Source organism: Pecten maximus, chromosome 9 (assembly GCF_902652985.1).
Source record: "Pecten maximus chromosome 9, xPecMax1.1, whole genome shotgun sequence".
Lineage (NCBI taxonomy): Eukaryota > Metazoa > Mollusca > Bivalvia > Pectinida > Pectinidae > Pecten > Pecten maximus.
The window spans coordinates 18,016,937-18,038,908 of NC_047023.1; the positions used below are offsets into that span (position 1 = coordinate 18,016,937).

The 21,972-nt window shown below is 36.0% G+C and overlaps 1 protein-coding gene across 1 annotated transcript in view; it reads left to right on the forward strand.

Moving 5' to 3' along the window:
• Nucleotides 1-21,443, forward strand: part of LOC117334560 — a 32,588-nt gene extending 11,145 nt beyond the window's left edge. The window contains exons 6-8 of the mRNA XM_033894244.1: nucleotides 14,707-14,769; nucleotides 15,228-15,257; nucleotides 17,709-21,443. Of these exons, the coding sequence (XP_033750135.1) occupies nucleotides 14,707-14,769; nucleotides 15,228-15,257; nucleotides 17,709-20,893 (3,278 nt within the window). The 3' untranslated portion in view covers nucleotides 20,894-21,443. The remainder of the gene's footprint in view (nucleotides 1-14,706; nucleotides 14,770-15,227; nucleotides 15,258-17,708) is intronic.
• The last annotated feature ends 529 nt before the right edge of the window (nucleotides 21,444-21,972 follow it).

Consider the following 21,972-nt stretch of genomic DNA (forward strand, 5'->3'; position numbering starts at 1 on the left):
CTTTATGCATTTATTTGACTTCTGACTGGTCTTCTGAATGCCCTGTTCAATGACAAGTTATTCATGGCAGTTTCATGTAAATTGGTTGGTGCGATAATTATGACCTGTCTATAAAGGCAACCTGTCTATAGTGACTGTTTTTCTGCCTCCCCTTGGGCGGTCGTTATAGACAGTTTGACTGTAGTTTATAAGATGGACTCAATTCATGTTTTTGTCTTTATCTTATATGTATAGTATAGTTAATTGCCTAATTATACCCCCCACAATGAAGTTAGGGGGGTATACTGGAATCAACTTGTCAGTCCGTCCGTCCATCCGTCCGTCTGTCACAAAGTTTGTACGGCTCTGCATTCGCTCATTTCTTTATGGATTTCACTCAAATTTTGTATATACAGTAAGGACCGTAGCTTTTAATACTTCTACCCTTTCCCCCGCGATTTATGGTGACGAGTGTACATGGAGAAATAATCACCGTGTTTCCTGGTGATAGACCAATTATGCCGATCGATCACGGGGGTTAAATCATCAAAGATCGCGGTGACCAAGCGTGCCGCGGTGAACCTCCGCGATCGAGACACTGAGGACCACAGAGGATCACAGAGGATCAGCAGGACTCATCGGTGCCGACTCATGCGATAAAATTTACCTGTAATATGAATCGGTATGGAGTAATTACATGTATATAACTGACACCCATCAACGCTATGATCGATGTGACCAGGGACGTAGGGTATAACCATTTGCCATTGGTTTTAATTGTTTCCATCTCTTATAAATGCCGTAGAATTAAACATCAGTTTTACTTAGCTTGAAAATATGATGATTTTTTTTGTCACTAGTCGTAGTCTAGAGGCGACATAGATAATGTGTAGTATATTTTGATATATAAAGAACTGTAAAAATTCCGCTGTGTGTCGCTGACAGGTAAAAGAAAGTAGATTTGATGGAAGTTATTTCTTGAGTAGTAGATCTAAGAATCACTGTGTGATGATCATTTATCATTTCAAACAACTTTAATCCAAGTAAGGATATAATTTGCATACATTTCTGGTGTAGAGCCAGAACGCACTAGCCTACTATATGAAAGCATTGAATGTTCCGTCACCGTTTGGTGTCGCTAAGATATAAGGTGTAAATACAATAAAACCGGTGTGAAATCGCACGTATCTTACCAATATGGATAAATGAGATATTTATTTACCCCAGATCACCCATTTAGTCCCACCTAGGTGTTTTATTCCGTCAGTATAGACCCTTGCTTTACGCTAGTCAAAATTTCACGCTGTTGACCTGCCATTTTGTAAGTGACAGTACGACTAACAACCCGAATGGACCGAAAAGACCATATATAATTTATTGTGTTTTTCTTCTAAAGTAGTTTGAATCAAGAAAACTAAGCTTATTATTTCACAAAACCTGTTATAATAAATTCAAAAATTCATAATTTCTTAATTATAAGCGGTAAAATCTATAGAAATAAAAGTTGTATCATCGCACATGGTTAGGTAATTAGGCCGACCGCGACCTACAATGTATAGTTAGCAACATGGAGTCGAATCCAGAATGAAATATTGACTAGCGTAAAGCGAGGGTCTATAAGGACTGAATAAAACACCTAGATGGGACTAAATGGGTATACTGGGGTAAATAAATATCTCATTTATCCATATATGTAAGTGTTATGTCATTCCCGATTTTATTGTATTAGGACCAAAATCTTGTCAGCTGTCGGAGAATTCCACGTTTTCATATCGTAGTGTGCCAGACGAGGCCAATAGAAACTCTGGCTAATTCCACATATGAAACTGATCAAAAGTGGGAATAACACTAATTATGTGTAATGATACTGGTTGCATAGTCAAAAACCTGCAATATATCGTATCTTAGGGCATCCATATAATATGGGTGTTAAATATACCGGCAGTTTCATGTCTTCACATTAATATCATGTCACTGAGTATTTTTTTTTTTACTCTGGCCTATTTTATGGTTACTGTTTCTATCAAAAATGTGATTTCAATGATTTTTATAAAATCTTAATACTTAATACGAATTTCATCGGTTAGATTGACAAGTCACCTTATACAAAGCAGATGACACTGAAGTTCGTCACACCTCAGTGAGCATTGTTCCTGTCAATCAAACGCCGCGGAAAGGCATTGGTTGATAAGAATGATTGACAAGTCATTCTCCGTGCACAGGTAAGATTTACAAGACAGTTACGAAATGTCTTGTTATTACTATGCATCAATCTTTTACAGATAAATATATTTTCAAATAAATGATAACTATTCTTTTAAAGTTTTGCTATCAGAAAGTTAGTTTTATCACGTTTATGACTATAACGAGTTAAATACATGTATATCAATCCATAATTTTACCATCGATCATTGGAATTGTGGAAGTTATTTAATTCATGTTACGTGTTTGTCTTGTTGAGTACGGCAATAAGATGCATGTTAAAAGCACACGATTTGTAAATGATCTCCATTTCGATAGTGATACTTCAAGCATACGAAAGTCAGTACATGGTATTACATCAAGTTTCTTTGGTATTTTTAGCCCACCATCATCAGATGGTGGGCTATTCAAATCGCCCTGCGTCCGTGGTCCGTCGTCCGTCCGTCCGTCCGTCCCTCCCTCCGTCCGTCCGTCCGTCCGTCCGTCCGTAAACAATTCTTGTTATCGCTAATCCTCAGAAAGTACTGAAGGGATCTTTCTCAAATTTCATATGTAGGTTCCCCTTGGTGCCTAGTTATGCATATTCCATTTTGGGACCGATCGGAAAACAACATGGCCGACAGGCAGCCATCTTGGATTTTGACCATTGAAGTTTGTTATCGCTATTTCTGAGAAAGTACTGAAGGGATCTTTCTCAAATTTCACATGTAGGTTCCCCTTGGTGCGTAGTTATGCATATTGCATTTTGGGACCGATCGGAAAACAACATGGCCGACAGGCAGCCATCTTGGATTTTGACCATTGAAGTTTGTTATCGCTATTTCTGAGAAAGTACCAAAGGGATCTTTCTCAAATTTCATATGTAGGTTCCCCTTGGTGCCTAGTTATGCATATTGCATTTTGGGCCTGATCGGAAAACAACATGGCCGACAGGCAGCCATCTTGGATTTTGACCATTGAAGTTTGTTATCGCTATTTCTGAGAAAGTACTGAAGGGATCTTTCTCAAATTTCATATGTAGGTTCCCCTTGGTGCCTAGTTATGCATATTGCATTTTGGGATTGATCGGAAAACAACATGGCCGACAGGCAGCCATCTTGGATTTTGACCATTGAAGTTTGTTATCGCTATTTCTGAGAAAGTACTGAAGGGATCTTTCTCAAATTTCATATGTAGGTTCCTCTTGGTGCCTTGTTATGCATATAGCATTTTGGGACCGATCGGAAAACAAGATGGCCGTCAGGCAGCCATCTTGGATTTTGACAATTTAGTTTGTTATCGCTATTTCTGAGAAAGTACTGAAGGGATCGTTCTCAAATTTCATAAGTATGTTCCCCTTGGTGCCTAGTAATGCATATAGCATTTTGGGACTGATCGGAAAACAACATGGCCGACAGGCAGCCATCTTGGATTTTGACCATTGAAGTTTGTTATCGCTATTTCTGAGAAAGTACTGAAGGGATCTTTCTCCAATTTCATATGTAGGTTCCCCTTGGTGCTTAGTTATGCATATTGCATTTTGAGACCAATCAGAAAACAACATGGCCGACAGGCAGCCATCTTGGATTTTGACAATTGAAGTTTGTTATCGATAATTCTCAGAAAGCACTGAAGGGATCTTCCTGAAATTTCATATGTAGGTTCCCCTTGGTCCCTAGTTATGCATGTTGTATTTTGAGACTAATCAGGAAACAACATGGCCGACAGGCAGCCATCTTGGATTTCGAAAATTGAAACTGGTTATTGCTATTTCTAAGAAACTAATGAAGGGATCTTCCTGAAATTTCATATGTAGGTTCCCCCCGGTGCCTAGTTATGCATATTGTATTTTGAGACCAATCGGAAAACAACATGGCTGATAGCCAGCCATCTTGGATTTTGACAATTGAAGTTTGTTATCGCTATTTCTCAGAAAGTACTGAAGGAATCTTTCTCAAATTCCATATATAGGTTCCCCTTGGTGCCTTAATCTTAAATTTTATATATAGGTTTCCCTTGTTTGAAAAGTACTAGAGGTTTCTTCTGAATTTACACAGATTAGTAAGACTTAGAAGAAGAGAAAAGTAGAGAAAAGATCAATCTGACATGGAACCTATGAAGAACATTCAATGGTGGGCGCCAAGATCCCTCTGGGATCTCTTGTTGATAATAAACATTATATTTATTTAACATTATTTAAGAAGACAGTACGGTGGTTTTTAGAAGATAAAAAACATATTTGCTGATTATTTCATGTGATAACAATAAAATTTCAACGTATATTTTTTTCTGAAGCGTGTGATTTAAATATTAAGCTGTTAAAGCATTTCTTTATTTTAGAATCCTGTGACACAATCAAATGTTTTTTCCAAAGACTATATTGCTAGAGATCATATATATTTATGAATATATATGAATTATATCAATTGTATTTGACATGTATTTTGAAAGTTCATTGCATTATCTAAAAACATTTTCTAATAAAATATTTAACATAAAATGTGGGTTTATTTTTTAGTCATACATGTATATAAAACTTTAGTCATTTCAGTATATATCACAAGTGGTACATGTACAGAGTTAAAGTTCTTGGTGTTCAAATGCTGACGTGGTGAAACTCGGTGTTAAAGTGTACCAAGAACAAAAAAACGATATTCAAACATGGTATTTTTTGTAAAAACCAAAGAATGATGTCGCGAACCACATCAAAATCGGTTGGCCGAGTGCCGAGATAAAATCTAAGCATTATATTCTATACAAAACCCGCTTCAAGTCATGAAGAACACTTAATTCAGAAAGTAATATATTATAATCATCATGATCTACAATAGAATAAATCTCTCACGTATGAATACCAGTGTTGGAGCCTGCAACAAACTTCTACATATACAGATTTTATCCCGAGGGTATTTTACATGTCATGGTCTCAGGGATAACGGACGATTACATTCTTGAGAAAGATATAATTTTTATATGATCGTTGTCAGTGAAATTAAATAAAAGTGATTCGCAACAATTATAATATAATTGATACTTTATGTACAGGTACATAGTATAGGTTCTTATTAAAACCATCATTTTCGCTCCGTTTTTTATATATATATAGAAAACATACAATTTAGTTCATCGTGATTAATCATAATTAATACTAAAACTTATTAACTCGCAATAATTTTCGTGTATGAATTTTTCAAATTTTATTTATTTATTTTTTATTATCATTAAAAAATTTTTTTTGTTATTGTGTCATTATTGTGAAGTGATCGAGATCATTGTGGTTTTACTTTCCATTCGTGTGTCACAAGTCATATCTTCACTTAAAACAGGACTTTAGAAGATTAGAAACATGTTCGGAGAATTACGAATTGAGTGGCTTAGTATAACCGCTAAACAATTACCAAGTGTGAAATTATGGTCCACAAGCTCGTCACACCTGTCACTGCACTACAGGTGTCTGGTGTTCTAATCGGCACACGCCGATAGTTCTTGTGAGTTCTCGCGTTTGGTTTCTATGTACTTCAAAAAAGTTCCGAAGATATACTTTCACATGTTGTACGTAAATTGAGCTTGAATTTTATTAAGAATTGCGTGTTACTATAGGGAAGGCATTTTTAAGTTGTTGAAATCAAACATATTATTTTTGGAATTCAGTGGGTTTCGTTTTCCTTTCAAGGGAAAAAAAATGTATCTTAAAGGTTTGTCTATAGAATGATTAACCTATGTTGCCTCATTCATAAACCCACGATGTTGAAAATTTACTCTATAAATCTTTCCGAAAATCACAAATAACGGTATCTTCAAGTGTATTTGCAACATATCTATTGCTGTTTTGGCTAATAAAAATTCCAATTTTTTAACTTTTATTTCACATCGTGTATGAATTGTATTTTAAATTTCTATTACTAGAAGTATTATAACCGAAATCAATATTGGTATGTAACAACCCGGAAATGCCCTCATAATAAAGGCTATATGATGTAAGTCGTTGTAAACGACCCATTATTCAAATGCCATACATGTTACAGCGACCCGTTAAAATAGAAAATTATTCAAATTTTACATGTTATATACGACCTGTTATATTAGAAAATGAGTAAGATGATACACGTTGTATTTGGCCCGGTATAATAGAAAATTAATAAGATGTTACATGTTGTATATGGCACGTTATAATAGAAAATTATATGCCCCTGGTTTCGGTAACATTTGTTATTAACTAACTCACAAATATAAGTCAAAAAGTTTATTCAGTACTTTCATTATTGTTGTCTCATTCGCATTAATTGCAGGCACGTGTTTACGTTTGTTTCTATATCCTATATGACGGTCTGATCCCATTAAACCTCTGACGTCACAGGTCAGAGGTCACCGAAACGTAGTCAACGGCTCTGGGTTCGCGAAAAATCGCAATTACTCTAAAACTAAAGTCGCTGTGAAAGTCGGCCTTTCAGCATTTTTAGTTTCATCCTAAATCACATTTAAACTTGAAATAGCAAATCGTTACGGGTACACTTTAAGACCACCACGTAATTAAGTCAATTACGCTATGAAGGCTATTTTCACTCCATTCAATTTCATCTCATCTTAAATTGTCCTTATTTGTATTAATTACGAAAGAAATGCATTAAATCTCATAATTGTATGAAAACCTAGCATGTTCAAATTAATAGAGCTGTTAACAAGAAATAATAGAAGTTATATCTCAAATCTTGCTAAATATATTAAATTTGCAAGGAAGAGAAAATTAGAATGGCTTAATAACCAATAATTATGTATAGTCATATAATGTTTCTCATACATATGTTGTATTACTTTTATTAGTAGTTGAATTGTCTGTATGTGCAATTCCAGCACAAATCTATGATAGGATATTGTTTATGATGTAAATAGTAAATTAATTGTTATATACATGCATATAATCACATATCACTATGTGTAAGGGTATATATGTATACAATAAAAGATCCGGATTTTACAACTTACCATCAGTCCATGTTTTTTTTATGATTTTTACGTACCAGAAACCCCAAGCTATCTATTTAAAAGTACGGGACACTAGCGAGAACTACCCAAGATGTCCGATAATTATTAAACCCGTATTCACTTAACAATGTGACGCTTACATAATTAATTAAGTATCAGACGACTATTGACTAATTTGTGTGTAATCAACCCAGTTCTTGTGATCACTGCTTAATACGTAAATGTGTATGTAATTAATAGCATGCATCTTTCAATGAGTTTCACGTAACGGTGTTACAAGCCGATATCCGTGTTTACCCAATACAAGCGTTAATGATGTTAATTACCGATCATAAATTTATTACATGTATTTGAGATTGATTAATTATCGTATCACGCACTGTATGTTTGTGCATAAATTCTTGCTAACTACGAAATAGCAATATGTGTTCCTATAAAAGTTGCCGTCTGTAAAATAACTATCATAGATATTGTACGTCAAGTTGATAAAAGCAAGACCAGGCTATACTATAAAATCCTTTAATACTGTAACATTTAGGTCGTAGAAAAAAAGCAATGTACCGTTATAAAAACAAAAGCTACACATTGTAACACAGGTAAACACCCGGGGCTATGACCTAGCAGCGGTCGCTATGACTACGCACAGTGTCAAGTGATAGTCTGTACAGCTGTCGACACGGGTGACTTGCCCCGACATTTTTTTCTCCTCGTGGTGAAGAAATCGTCCGGATTATTGAGGGAAATTTACTAATGAAAAGTTCGCTCCGTTCCCGAAATGGGCTTCCGGAATCGGAATCCAAATTTCCGGACTGGTGAGTACAAATAACGTTACGGAAATCCGTTCCCGTGCATTTCCGTCCGGACTGTGAGTTGTCCGGACTATCGGCGTCCGGATTATCGCGGGTCCACTGTACACGTGTTGTTGGGGGCTTTTCCGTACCTCGAATAAAGAACTTTAAACTCGTCTTCGGTATTTTTTTACTGTGTCTTATTTAAATATCACAGACATGTGCATAAATTAACCGACCATAGGATCTTTCTCCCAATATTTTTTTCTTTCTATGCATATTATTCTCGGTTTTGATTTTCCTGAAAAGTTTGACATTTTGTGTCCCTAAATGGTTACTTTCCCTGCTTGATAATACCGCTGAAAAAATGACGTTTGATACCTGAAATTAGCTACAGACAATTACACAACTATCAAATTATTAGGAACATGTGTGAATTTAGTTGTGTACTCGTCACCGTTTATCACAGGTAAGTTGCAAGGTTCCTTTGAACTGCAGTCAGAAAACTTTAGATCACAGTCCTACCACAGGCGCTAACAGATTAAACATACCACTGTCATATCAAAAAAAAAATGAAAGTAATATTTTCTATGCAAGCGCCTGTGGGCTCACATGAGGGTACTTTATAAATATAAATGAAAATATCTGAATGCGTACCACTTTTATATTGTGAATGACGATGTGGCTAGCAACAACTAAGTTTTATGCCACATGATATATATTTTTTAGCAGAGACATATATATGTCTTTGGTTTTAGTAACGACATATTATGTTTATGTTCGATAACACAGTATTTTATGTAGCAAATAAATGACCACGACAATGGTACACAGATGAAGATACGGCCGGAGACAGATGTCTGCTTATTGTAATGTTCAAGTCAACAATGTGTCTGATTTTAATGCGTTAATTGAACGAAATATGGTAATAAATAAATAATCACATGCACCCTAATTAAATTGCACTGCGGTCGGTACTGACGATCTGCGGTGTCTGATTTTTGCCGAGTCTCTACGAGTTTGCTATTGTACAGGTAACTGTCTTCTGATTAAATATATCAATCAATGTACGGTAACAAGCGAATCTATATGTCTGTTTATAGCCTTTACATTAATTTCATGAACGTGCAGTGACATCAGCAAACGATTAAAACTTCAACGATGTCCTTTGTAAAAATCATCTAGACATGTCAATCACACCTGTGGCAACAAATCTGAGAGTATGTGGGCGGAGCTATAGTAGGCTGTGCCTGATTATGGTGTGTCATCAGGTAAACTGTCCACCCCATTCGATGCAGGTATCCCAGCAATCTATTGTCTAATTAATTCTCTGTAAAAAAGTCTTACAATAGGATTTATGAGAGTGTCGCCCAAAACATAAGGGTATAATTTCAAAATATTTAGTTTATATTTACTTAAATTGTGTTAACTGTACTGTGAATCGTGTATCTCGTACCTTGTATCATGTTTACTGAACATGATACATCATGTTTACTGAACAGTGAATCTTGTATCTCGTACCTTGTATCATGTTTACTGTACTGTGAATTGTGTATCTTGTACTTTGTTTCGTGTTTACTGTATTGTGAATCCCGTTCCATGTATCTGGTATCCCGTATTGTATCCAGTAATATTTATCATCAATTCTGTACCATTTATCGTGTATTTCATAGCGTGTATACCGTATCTGGTACCTTGTATCGTGTTTACTGAGGCGTGAATCGTGTATCTCGTACCTTGTATCGTGATCGTGTTTATCATACCGTGTATCGTGTTTAATGAACCGTATATCGTGTATCCCGTACAACGTATTGTGTATCCCGTAACGTGTATTGTGTATACTGTACCGTGTATCTCGTATCAAGTATCGTGTATACCGTACAGTGTATCTTGTATCTAGTGACATGTTTCAGGCATACCGTACCGTGTATCTCGTACCAAGTATTGTGTATACCGTTCCGTGTTTCGTGTGTACTGTACCGTATAGAGTGTATCCCGTGCAAGTATCGTGAATCCTGTACCGTGTATTGTGTATACCTTACCGTGCATCATGTATACCGTACCGTTATCTTCGGGTTTTTTTTTTTTTTTTTTTTGATGATTTGACATTGAAACGTTGCATATATCTTCATAAGAGCATTTTTTTCTATAGATGATCAAAATACACAGTTTTTTAAAGAATCTCAAATTTTCGATTTTTGGTCATTTGACCTTTGTGACCTTGAACGAAGGTCAAGGTCAATGAAAAGCAATCAAGTTGGTAGCCCTCCTTACAAGCTATCACTGTGCCAACAATCAAATCTGTATGTATAAAGATATAGGAGCAGAGGGGAATTGAGTACATTTTTGGGACAAATTTGAATTTTGGCGGGAAAACGAACATTTTTCAAAGTGCGATTTCTACGTCATTTTTCGTCGTACGACCATGAAACTTGCACAGTTCGTCTTCGTTTATCATGTTCTTTGTAATGCATTCAAAAAATGAACTCATTTTGAATTTTAAAATTTTGACCTTCATTTGACCTCGTTCTAGGAACTTGATCTTGACATATTTTCTGCTAACATGTTTCAGAGAAAAGTTAGCCTCTAATACGAACTACAATATGGGATGATTTTTAGAGGAAAAAACAACCGAAGAAAGAACCTGATCCGAAAGAATTTAAAAAAAAAAAAATTTCTCTTGATTATTTGACCTTGAATGTATGTCAAGGTCAATGAAAAGTAATAAGTTGTGTAGCCATTCTTATATGCTATTGTTGTGCCAAAAATCAAGTCTGTAGGTGTATAGATGACGGAGAAGAAGCATTTTAAGTGCATTTTTGCCCTATTTTTGAATTTTGGCGGGAACAACTTTGAATTTTTCAAAGTGCTATATCTCCGTCATTTTTCATCCGATCACCAAAATTTTTTCACCTTCCGACTCGTTGGTCCATGCCCTTTCGTTTGACATGGTCGACGTAACTCGATTAGAAAATTTTATTTTTGACCTTCCTTCAACCCATAGCGAGGTCATGACCTTGACATTTTTTCTGATAACATGGCATGGAAAAAAGTTAGCCCCGACAACGATCTACATGACGCACTGAGCGTGCACGAAAAAGAACGATCGTGTATGAAGTTATGGTCGTTCAAACAAAAATCTGTGTTTTGACCTGTGACCTTGACCTTCGAACTTACGATCACCAAAATGTCAGACAAATCATCAGCTCGGTTGTTGGGTATCATGTAATGTAATACGAACGCTTTATTTGTTTGCGTTTTTGCTGGAAAGTGTTCACAGCAAGTGTTAAGAATAATAAGAATAATAAGAAGAAAAAACATAACAATAACAATAGTGATTTCCATCCGAAATGGAAATCCCTAATAATGATAGTAAGAAAACACACAACGTCTTTAAGTCGTGTATTTAAACTACGAAATGTTTAAATAATTGTACAGTCTATGTATGAAACCCGCTACAAAAAGTCAGACGAAATAATTATAAGCTATAGTATTCAGGATAAAATTTGGTTTTCTTCAAACAATTACGAAACAAAAAACATACATTATGTCCCCGCGAGGACAAGTAATGATCTTATCAATGTTTATCGTCTTCTCATCCGTCACAGGTCGTACACGTATATGGATCAATTTCTCAAACAGACATCTTACTAGCTATATACTTCAGATATATGTGATGACTAAATTATGCAATTAAGGACTTTGCTAGATCACGTAAAAATAAGTCCGAGATCTTTCACTAATAACGAGCCCCTTATGTGGCCTCTCCGAGGTCATGGCATCTGAGGTCATGCACAAAGCGCCATCTATAAACAGGTCAGCTAAATCAGTAGTGATTAAATGCATAGGCCTATATACAAGTATTGGATTGCAGATCATTTAAACCACATCATTTATCAACAGCAGCAATTGAGACGTTAAGGGAATTTCGTAGACTCACTATACGGTATCCAGATGGTTTTTTTATTTAGTTATACCCATGATCGTCACGGAGAACCGTATCACTTCGAATTCGAGTCTTACATTAGGGATAGGACACATGCATGTAAGTCACAAAATCTACCAATCGTCTCGACTGCTAGCGGTAAAAAAATCGGTACACGTACAACGATAAGGGTCGATAATGGTCAACTGAGAGCCACACCACCACAGGTAAAACCGAGGGCTGAATGTAATCGTGGCCCTCCGGGGCTGCATCATCAGGATTCGCGGCGGACAAATTGCTTTGATGTTTCGCGGAGAAACGATCACCGCGGATTTTGATGAACACATTACCACCGGGGATCGCGATGACGCCGTGTTCATGATCCCTGATAGGGATTTAGGGTGATCAGTCGCGGTGATTGACCCCTTGAATAGAAAATCAAACGCCGGCACATGGTGACTTTGTGTTCATTCCTACGGCCTGCACTGTAGTGAGGAGACCATATGAACTTGTGTCACCTGCTGTGATTTTGCGATTTAGCCCTGTTTAACAGAGTTATGTCCCTTTTTGATACAAAATGTGTCATAATTTTGTCAGGCTATGCGTTCACCTAGTTTTTTTATGGATTTTCTTGAAACTTTATACAGAGTTGAAGGATGGCATGAAGTTGTGTCTCCAGTAACGGCTTCTTCCGAAAAAAACCTTTTTACAGAGTTATGCCCCTTTATCTAAAAAATGGTTACTAGCTTGTCCGGCTATGCATTTGCTTTGTTTTCAATGGATTTTCTGTAACTTTTTCACAGTTGAAGGAATGCATGCACTTGTGCCTCCAGTAAATACTTTTTCTGAAAAAAAATGTTTTTACATAGTTATGTACCTTTATTTGAAAAATGATTATAATTTTGTCCAGTTATGCATTTCCTCAGTTTTCACAAAACTGGTGTATAGTTTAAAGACCATATTGTGTTGTGATTTTCCCTAAGTAGTCCTTTTAAATAAATTATGCCACTTTAGCCATTTTTAACAGAGTTATGCCCCTTTTTCATGCAAAATGTCATAATTTTGTCCGGCTATGCATTCACTTAATTTTTGATGGATTTTCTTGAAACTTTATACAGAGTTGAAGGATGGCATGAAATTGTGTCTCCACAACGGCTTCTTCCGAAAAACTCATTTTAGATGGTGTAACTGACACAGTGATTCACAGGGACGCACAGTGATTGAAATGTACCAACAGACTACATACATTTCAATTTCGGGATATACTACAGTCAAACTTCGATGTTTCGAAGTTCAAGGGACTAACAGAAAAACTTCGAAATAGCGGGACTTCGAATTATTCATGGTTGACAATAGATCGATGTTTTCTTGATAATGACCATATCTGTTAACGTTACATGTCCTCGATGTCTTCGTGTCGGTTATCAGGCTCACATCAAAGAGTTTAGTTAATTTATACCTCAAACACAACACAATAAAAAATACTTTTCATTAATTATGCCTAAGCATTTCATTAATTAAACAAACTGTATTGGTTACAAAATACTTCTATCAGATAAAGCAAATTAGAAGTAGGGCAATGCACATTTACGTTAGGCTTTCCTGCTAAAGACACGTGTGTTTATGTTATGTGCATATAAAATACGGAATGCCCATTGGTTGGAGAATGCATGATTGAATGACAAATAATCAATTTACTTGGATATTTATGCACAAGTTTGAAACGTGACACTTTTAATATGAGTGAAGACATTGCTAATTCAGCTGTAATGGGTTGTGTTTAAAATTGGTCCGCTTGTTTTACTGTTCCATGATTAAATTTACCGACCGCTGATTTCAATGGCGGCGGAGATCATCAGAGACGACTACGGGAATGTTTTATCAGAGTGATTAAATGCCATGGCTTCTAAATACACCTTTTATCTATCAATTTGGTCTGATTATTAATTAACCCCATGACCAGGAGTGACAACACACGCTATCGTTATCCCCATTGTTAGTCAGGGCATTTGTGGGAGAGGTGTGAAATCTTGCCACAGGGGTCATGACAAACACCTGTTCAGTGGTCAGTACAGGTAACTTTTTTGTTAGAATCATGAGATGTTAATTACATATAATATCATAGCTAAAGGGCCATGAAAAAAGTTTGATACATGGAAAACTTTGATTTGTAAAAATTTGAATCATGCATAGGTTCGTTAGTAGCGTTGTATAGTAAGGAAATTCGGGACCAAGCAAAAAGTTCGATACAGCGAGAAATTCCAATCAACGAAGTTTGAATCATCAAGGTTTTTACTGTAATTCAATTTTCTTATAATTGACACTTTAATGCCCGAAGGGCAAGCGAGATTATGCCGCGTCCGTCCTTCGTCCAAAATCCAAGAGGCCTAGAGACCTAATATTGGTCATGTGTCATGCTGGGAGAAAGGGCTATCAAGTTTCCTCAAATGAATGACCTTGACCCTCATTCAAGGTCACAGGGGACAAATATACTGAAATCTAACCAAGAGTCCTAGGGACTTGATATTGGGCATGCTAGGGTGAAGGGCTACCAAGTTTGTTCAATTGAATGACATCTTCTATTTCTTCTTCCTTTGTTGCAGAGGTTAGAGTAATACAGGGCTAGTGGACCTCTTGCTTTATCATGTAAAATGTCAACACAGTTCATATCTAACTGACATGTCTTTCAGTAAAATTCAAGAAAGGAGAAAGGAAATATTAAACTTGTAACTGGTGAAGATTGATGATATAGATATCAATATCCCTTTGGGATGTTTTTGTATGTGAGTGTATTTATAATTCAGATGTATGACACTTCACAATGATATACTTGTATATTTGTCTTTTCAGGGGAAATAAGTGATGTTAAAGACAGACTAGACACAATAAAAAAAGACATGGAGAGACATAAAGGTAAGATATTGCTTGATTTGCATTGTAGATTCAAAATTGTGCACAAGTCTTATAACTTGAAAACTTGAGACCGTATATATAGGTTAAGCCAAAAGCATTTCTGCAATGAAGGACTATAAGATTTATTGACATGAATAAACCTAGCCTACTCTGATATTTTTAATCAAGTGGTAATCAGGTTAGTATCTGCAGAAATGTTAGATTAGAAAATTAGATATAATGTGAAAAAATTTAATGAAATATTACGAATGAGTCTTTCTTAAGAGAACTAATGTATGATTTATGTACATGTATGTCTACCTGCCATTTAAGAATGTCCTTTCCTTTCGATCATTCCATCAGTTACTAGTTTGTTTCATTTTCAATTGACCGATCGTTCGTTCAGCCATTATTATTAGTTCTTGGCAGCTAATTAAAACAACATGACATTTATTGAGAGTGATCCTTTGATTTTTCAGAAAGGGATCCTAAGATGGTCTCCATGATAGGTGAGTTTGCTGAACAAGGCTGAGTGTGATTATTTTCTTGGAAAGATTGTTATCCATGGAAACCACCAGTATAAAGGATTGAAACAACATTTAGAAAACATCTCATTGATGGAAACTTCTATCAAAGATCATGGCCTTTATGTTACCTGATCTTCAGTTTTGGTTAATAAGCCTTCCAGTAACTGGATTTAACATTATAAGGCTCAAAGTGGCACCTATTTTAGTATCCATGGCGCCTTGAATTCACCATTGGCAACCAGTTATTGACCTATAAGGCACCTGCATGGCCACTAAAAAAATGTAAATGTTAAGGTTGCTAGGTCAAAAGTTTAAGGCCAAGGTCAATTTCTTATTTTTAGTTCACCTTGTCTAAAGGCATGGCTATACATCTGCTGTCTGTCATTTTTCCTAAAAATTGCTACTAGTTTTAATATGAACATTTGAGTTTTGTTCAATGAAATTTTGTCTGAATCCAATGTAAAGAGTGAATCTGTAGAGTGTTCTAATGCTGAATGTTGCATAATACAAAATCAAAAAGTTCAGATAGGCATCTGTCCAGGTTGCTTTCAAGGTATGAAGGTAAAAGGTCAAGATCTCTGTTACTATAGATAGAATATTAGTTTATCCATTATGTTTTTGAGTTCTGTATACCACATGGTCAAGGTCACCATTACTATTTTTAGAAAACCCTTGCCAACACTCTAGTGGGTTCATACCTTGAGAGACGTTGATTAAACTTCACACCATGATGAAGGACCACAATATCTCAGATAGGTTTGAGTTAGGGTTTTTCTGTCAAGGTCTAGGTAAAGTCACTGGTACTATTCTTCTATTGAGGGCAAGTAGGGTGCATGTATTGCTTTATCAATACCAGTATGCTTGCTATAAATGCCTTTTATTTAAGACACCAGTTGTTTCCAGAACCATTCGAATGGAAACATTATGGGGCTTCTGATTGATCAAATTTGAATTTTTGTCCAATTAAGCTGAGGAAAAGCTAGTACATTGTCACTATTTTCCAAAACAATAGATGTTGTGGTAATCAGGTCACTATTAACAAAGGTTTTGTGTGACGTCAATTTATTAAACTTAGTCAGGTTAGGTTATTTATGAATACCTATTACTCAAGACAATGGAAACAATGGAAGCTTCTGATTGGTCTGAATTGAGATATTGTCTCATTAAGCTGAAAATTGGTATATAAGTTTTTTGAGGGATATCAAATGCAGCACTGCTGTTTTCCCAAACAATACCTGGTAGATGTCACTTGGTTGCCATGGTTGCAAATGAAATGTAAAAGGTTTTTGGGTTGACATTGGTTTACAGTTCTAGCTTAGGCTTGTTATCCTCTGACTTTTAACCAGTGCTTTACTGAAGAAATTACCTACTTGGGATAGCTTTATAGGTCAAAAGGTCAAAAGAGTTCATGCACATTCTCTTGAGTCATTACACTCAAGTTAAGTTCAGGTTTAGAAGCACATACATTGTGGGGACCTTTTCTGTGCCCTAGATTTTAAACTTTTAATGTTAAGAATATAAGTGGTCCTCACAGGGTATTCATGAATTTCCCCAAATGGGGGACTATAGGTTTTGCCTGCGTCTGTCCGTCCGTCCGGTTAATGTTTTGGTTAAAGTTTTATAATGGCACACCATTCACTTAATAGTGGTATAAGGATGCTGATTCTTTGCATAGAGGTTCTTTTGGTGTGTGGCATTACTTTTGTACAGTTAAAAAGGAAAAAAGTTTGGGTTTTTTTTTTGAAATTTTTGCCATATTATGAACTTAACTGTTATTGCTGTATTGAGGTTAAAGTTTTATAGTGTCACACCATTCACTTAATAATGGTATAAGGATGCTGATTCTTTGCATAGAGGTTCTTTGGGTGTGTGGCATTACTTTTGTACAGTTGAAAATGAAAAAAAAAAAATCTTTTTTTTTTATTGTTTTTTTCTCCATAATATGGGCTTAACTGTTTTCTCTGTATTGAATGCTTCACTGATGTGAGATTCTTTTGGAATAAAATCAGTGTACTACTATGCTGTGCTATACAGAATTATGTTTATATTTCAATCCAAGTCTGTTATTATACATTTCAATTTAAATTCACTTTAGATCCTTTTATTCTGTACAGTAGACATACAAAAAGAATACCTGAATAGCTTTTATGGGCAGGAAACATTGTTTATTCACCCCAATAGAGTTGAATTTACACATTGTTTGGAATGAACTTATTTTCATAAAATGACCATGTTTCAGTTAACGTTGTGGCTATAAATTTTTTTAATCAAACTTGAATTGGCTAAAGGTTTAACTTGGGGGCACCGGTAGGGAACATGTGTTGGTTTAGCAATACTCACAGAATGCTTGTTTACCATGGCCAGCTGTCTTGGGTACTCCTAAATACTAGTGATGATTCATCTTAGAGTTAATTATTACATATTTCCTTGCAGAAACAACAAAAAACATGATAAATAATGAAAGAAAAAGTTACCAGTTTATTGCCACCAAAAGTTTCTGTGATGCCCGGGAAAAACTTCTGAAGAACAGGATTGTTATAATCCAGGGAAATACGGGAGATGGGAAATCATCTATTGCAATTGAACTCCTTCGTTCACTTTGCAGTGAGGAGGAGCAACAGAAGAACCTTTGCAGACAACCACTGGAATTATATGACATAAAGGACTTAGATTCAGTGGCACCAAAGTCACAATTAGTTGTTTATTTAGATGATATTTTTGGTAAGAATGCTGTGTGTTGTGCAGATGTGGAAGAATGGGAGAAAAGACAAAAAGCTGTTCTATCCAAATTTTGTGAAAGTGAGCACTCTGAGAGCAATTTTCTTGTCATTACCATTCGCAGTGGAATTTTAAACTCTTTAGATAGTTCTTGTTTGGAAAATATATTCACAGAGCAAAACATTATTGACCTAAATGAGTACAAAGATGAAAAAGAAAAACTGGAATTATTAAGGTTATATGAACCAAAAGATGAATTTGTTAAATGGACAGATGATGAAGAGAAAGAGATAATTAGATCAGCCCCAGACATTGGGTTTCCCCAGTGTTGTAGATTGTTCAGGGACACACCCGCTTTGCAAGAAGAGAGATTAAACTTCTTTAGAAGACCTTTTCATTTTATGAAATCAGCTTTAGCTAAATTAAAAGATGGGAAATTTTATGGGTTGCTCTATCTGTTTCTCAATGGAGGCAAATTGATGGAAAATGATTTAGACCCTTCCAGTGAAAATATTAATAACAAATTGCTAGAAGCAGCATTTGCTGTTGATGTAGTCAGAGTAATTCCAACTTCAGAACTCATGTACAACAAGGGGAGAAAACCTGAATTTGTGAAGGAATCATTGGAAAGTCTGCTGGGTTCACTGGTGAAAAAAGAGTTCACCGAAATAGAAGGAGGATTTGATCCTTATTACAAATTCAATCATGATTCAATTGAGGAAACAGTGGCACTTTTGTATGGAGAGAAAACTCCCATTGGCTACATACAAAATTGTCCCAGCAAGTTCCTCAGTTTTCTTACTACAGCCAAACACACCCCAAACAGGATAGTCATATCATCTTACGAAAAAAAAGATGCCATGTACAAACGCTCACTCAAAGAGTTTAAATCTATTGATCCCAGAAGATATAGGTATTTTAGTGAATGGGAATATTTAGTTACATTAGATGTATGGAATGATACCCAGTTTCTACAGGGATATATTAAATGGCTAAATGGTCAGAATGTTGACCAAACTTTGTGTCTTGAGATAAAACTTGCCTTATTGAATGGAGCATGCTCCATTGGTTCAGAAGAATGTGCCTCGTATCTCCTATTACAGGGTGTTACACCTGACAAGGAGACACCATTTTTTGTAGTGAAGGGTGGGAGTGTAGATCTACTGAGGAAACTACTGACATATGACATCACTCCTACAGCGAGGGCACGCAAGTCACGCAGGTCACGCAAGTCACGATCATCACATAAAGCAGCACATATCAATGTTCTTCACAAGGCGTGTTTGAGTGAAAGAGAAGAGATGGTGGCCTTGTTGTGTGACAATTATCCAGACTTGGTATATGACACTGGAAAAGATGGAAGTAGCACACTCCATCTTGTGGTATTGACAGGAAACTGTAGTATATTTCAGACTGTGGAGAGAACGGTACTTAAATCCTTGTGTAGAGTTGAAGATGCGCAACATCAGTGTGAATCAGAAGATGGTCGTGTGGTACATCGAAATTGTGCATGTGCTCAGTTCATGTCACAGTTAAGTAATGAGTATGGCATGACAGTATTACATCATAGTTGTAAGCATGGAAAACAAGAGCTTAGTTTAGATTTGTGCAAGGTTTACCCAACACTAACCACAACTTTAGGTTGTAAGCTTGGGGAAACAATTTTACATTCTTGTTGTAAGTATGGACACAGGGAGCTTTTTTTCGAGTTGTGTAAGCTATATCCTGCACTAATCACAGTTGTAGATGTGCATGGGAGAACTGTATTGCATGTAAGTTGTATTAGAGCACACAGGGAGATTTGTTTAGATTTGTGTAGAATATATCCAGCACTAACCACAGTTGTAGATAAGAAAGGGAAGACATTTTTACATTGGAGTTGTTTGTGGGGAGACTTGCAGCTTTGTATAGATTTGTGTAAGTTACATCCAGCATTAGCCTCAGTTGTAGACAATGAGGGGAGGACAGTATTACATGTGTGTTGTGAGTGGGGTTGCACCACAGAGAATTTTATAATTTTATGTAACTTATACCCAGCACTAATCACAGCTGTAGATTACCACAGGTTAACAATATTACATTGGAGTAGTAAGAGGGGACGCAGGGAGCTTTGTTTACAATTGTGTAAATCTTTCCCAGCACTAACCACCATCGTAGATAGCTACGGATGGACAATATTACATTGGAGTTGTATAAATGGACATACAGAGCTTTGTTTAGAGTTATGTAAACTCTTCCCAGCACTAACCACAATTGTAGACAAAGATGGGAGGACAGTATTATTTGTGAGTTGTATAAAGAGACATGTGAAGTTTTGTTTAGAACTATGTAAGTTATATCCAGAACTAATCACAATTGCAGACAAGTTTGGGAAGACTATATTACATACGAGTTGTAGTACGGGACAAATGGAGCTTTGTTTAGAGTTATGCAGAGCCTACCCAGCACTAACCTCATATGTAGATAATAAAGGGAGGACTATATTACATATGTGTTGTGAAAAGGGACGCAGGAAGCTTTGTTTAGATTTGTGCGAGCTCTACCCAGCACTAACTACAGTTGTAGATAAGGAAGGGAGAACCATATTACATATTTGTTGTATGCAGAGATACAAGGAGCTTTGTCTAGATTTGTGTACGCGCTACCCGGTACTTACCACAATGATAGACAAGTTTGACTGTCATTGTCTACATTACATAGCCAAGGGTACATCAGATGTAATCTGGTTCACTAAATGTGAAACTCATGTGCAACAGTACACAGAGTCAACAGGGCAGAAATATGACATCACAACTATACTTACTGATGACGGGAGATCTGTTTTAGACATGGCAAAGGAATTCAAGTACAGTAGGAACAACCCTTTGCATGATCATCTTGTCAAATTTTTCAAGAAATAAAATTAGATGTCCATTCTAACTACTGTACACTTAATTACCTGTGTAACACGTAGGTGACAAAGCAAAAAGATGAGGTTGAAGAAATATTCTTGTCCTCATCATTTTTAATAAGGTATTAAAACAGTGTTGCAGTGACAGTAATTATTGCCATATTGAACATTATCTTTAACCATACAGAAATGCACAGTTAACTTTTGAAAATTGATAATTGTCTTTCTCTTTTAAAAAATATTTTAGTAAAGTGTGGGGATATCTCATCCAAAAACTAGTTGAGGTGAGCATATATTTCAGTTTTACCTCAACTAAAGCCACTTAACCACTGTAAGTAAGCCGATTTCTATCACCAAGATCTAACCAGATGCATACTATAAAAATACAGTTTGTAATTATATACCATTACTTAGACATTAAAAACAACCATATGAAGATGGCGGCAACATTAATTAGGCCATATAATGTTAGTAAAATTTCATTTACTTGACATCATGGGGTCTGTATTTATGCCCCAGCACAACAATGAAATGGCGAAATTTTGGGGGGGGGGGGGGGGGGGGGGATGGCATGGCATGTAGTGTTACCCATGTTGGTCCCATCCCAATGCAATGTAAAAGCTAATCTCAGGAACTACCAATGTGATCCTCACCAAACTTTGCGTACATTATAAGTGTGATATCTTGTGCACCTTACTCTTTTCACAAATCTTTCATCCAAGATGGCCATCACAGCCTCTGTTTGGCTGAGATCATATGCAGTAACAACTTTTGTTCTGTTTGGTAGATCTCAATGAAACTTGATTGGAGGAATGAAAACATGACATCTCTCATTTTAAGTGAAAGAAAAATGCTCAATTACGATTCAAGATCACAGCTACATAATTATGTAAATGGAGGCTTCTGATTGGTCAAAATTTAGATAATGCCCAATTTTCATGAAAATTAGTATGTTCATGTGGTTGGTTTATACTAAGACAATGGCTGTGTTAATTTGATGACTCTCTGACTGGCCCTAATCATATCCAGTAATAATTAACTTTTGTTCTATTTGATGTCGATCCCGATGAAACTTGGTGGAAGGGATGA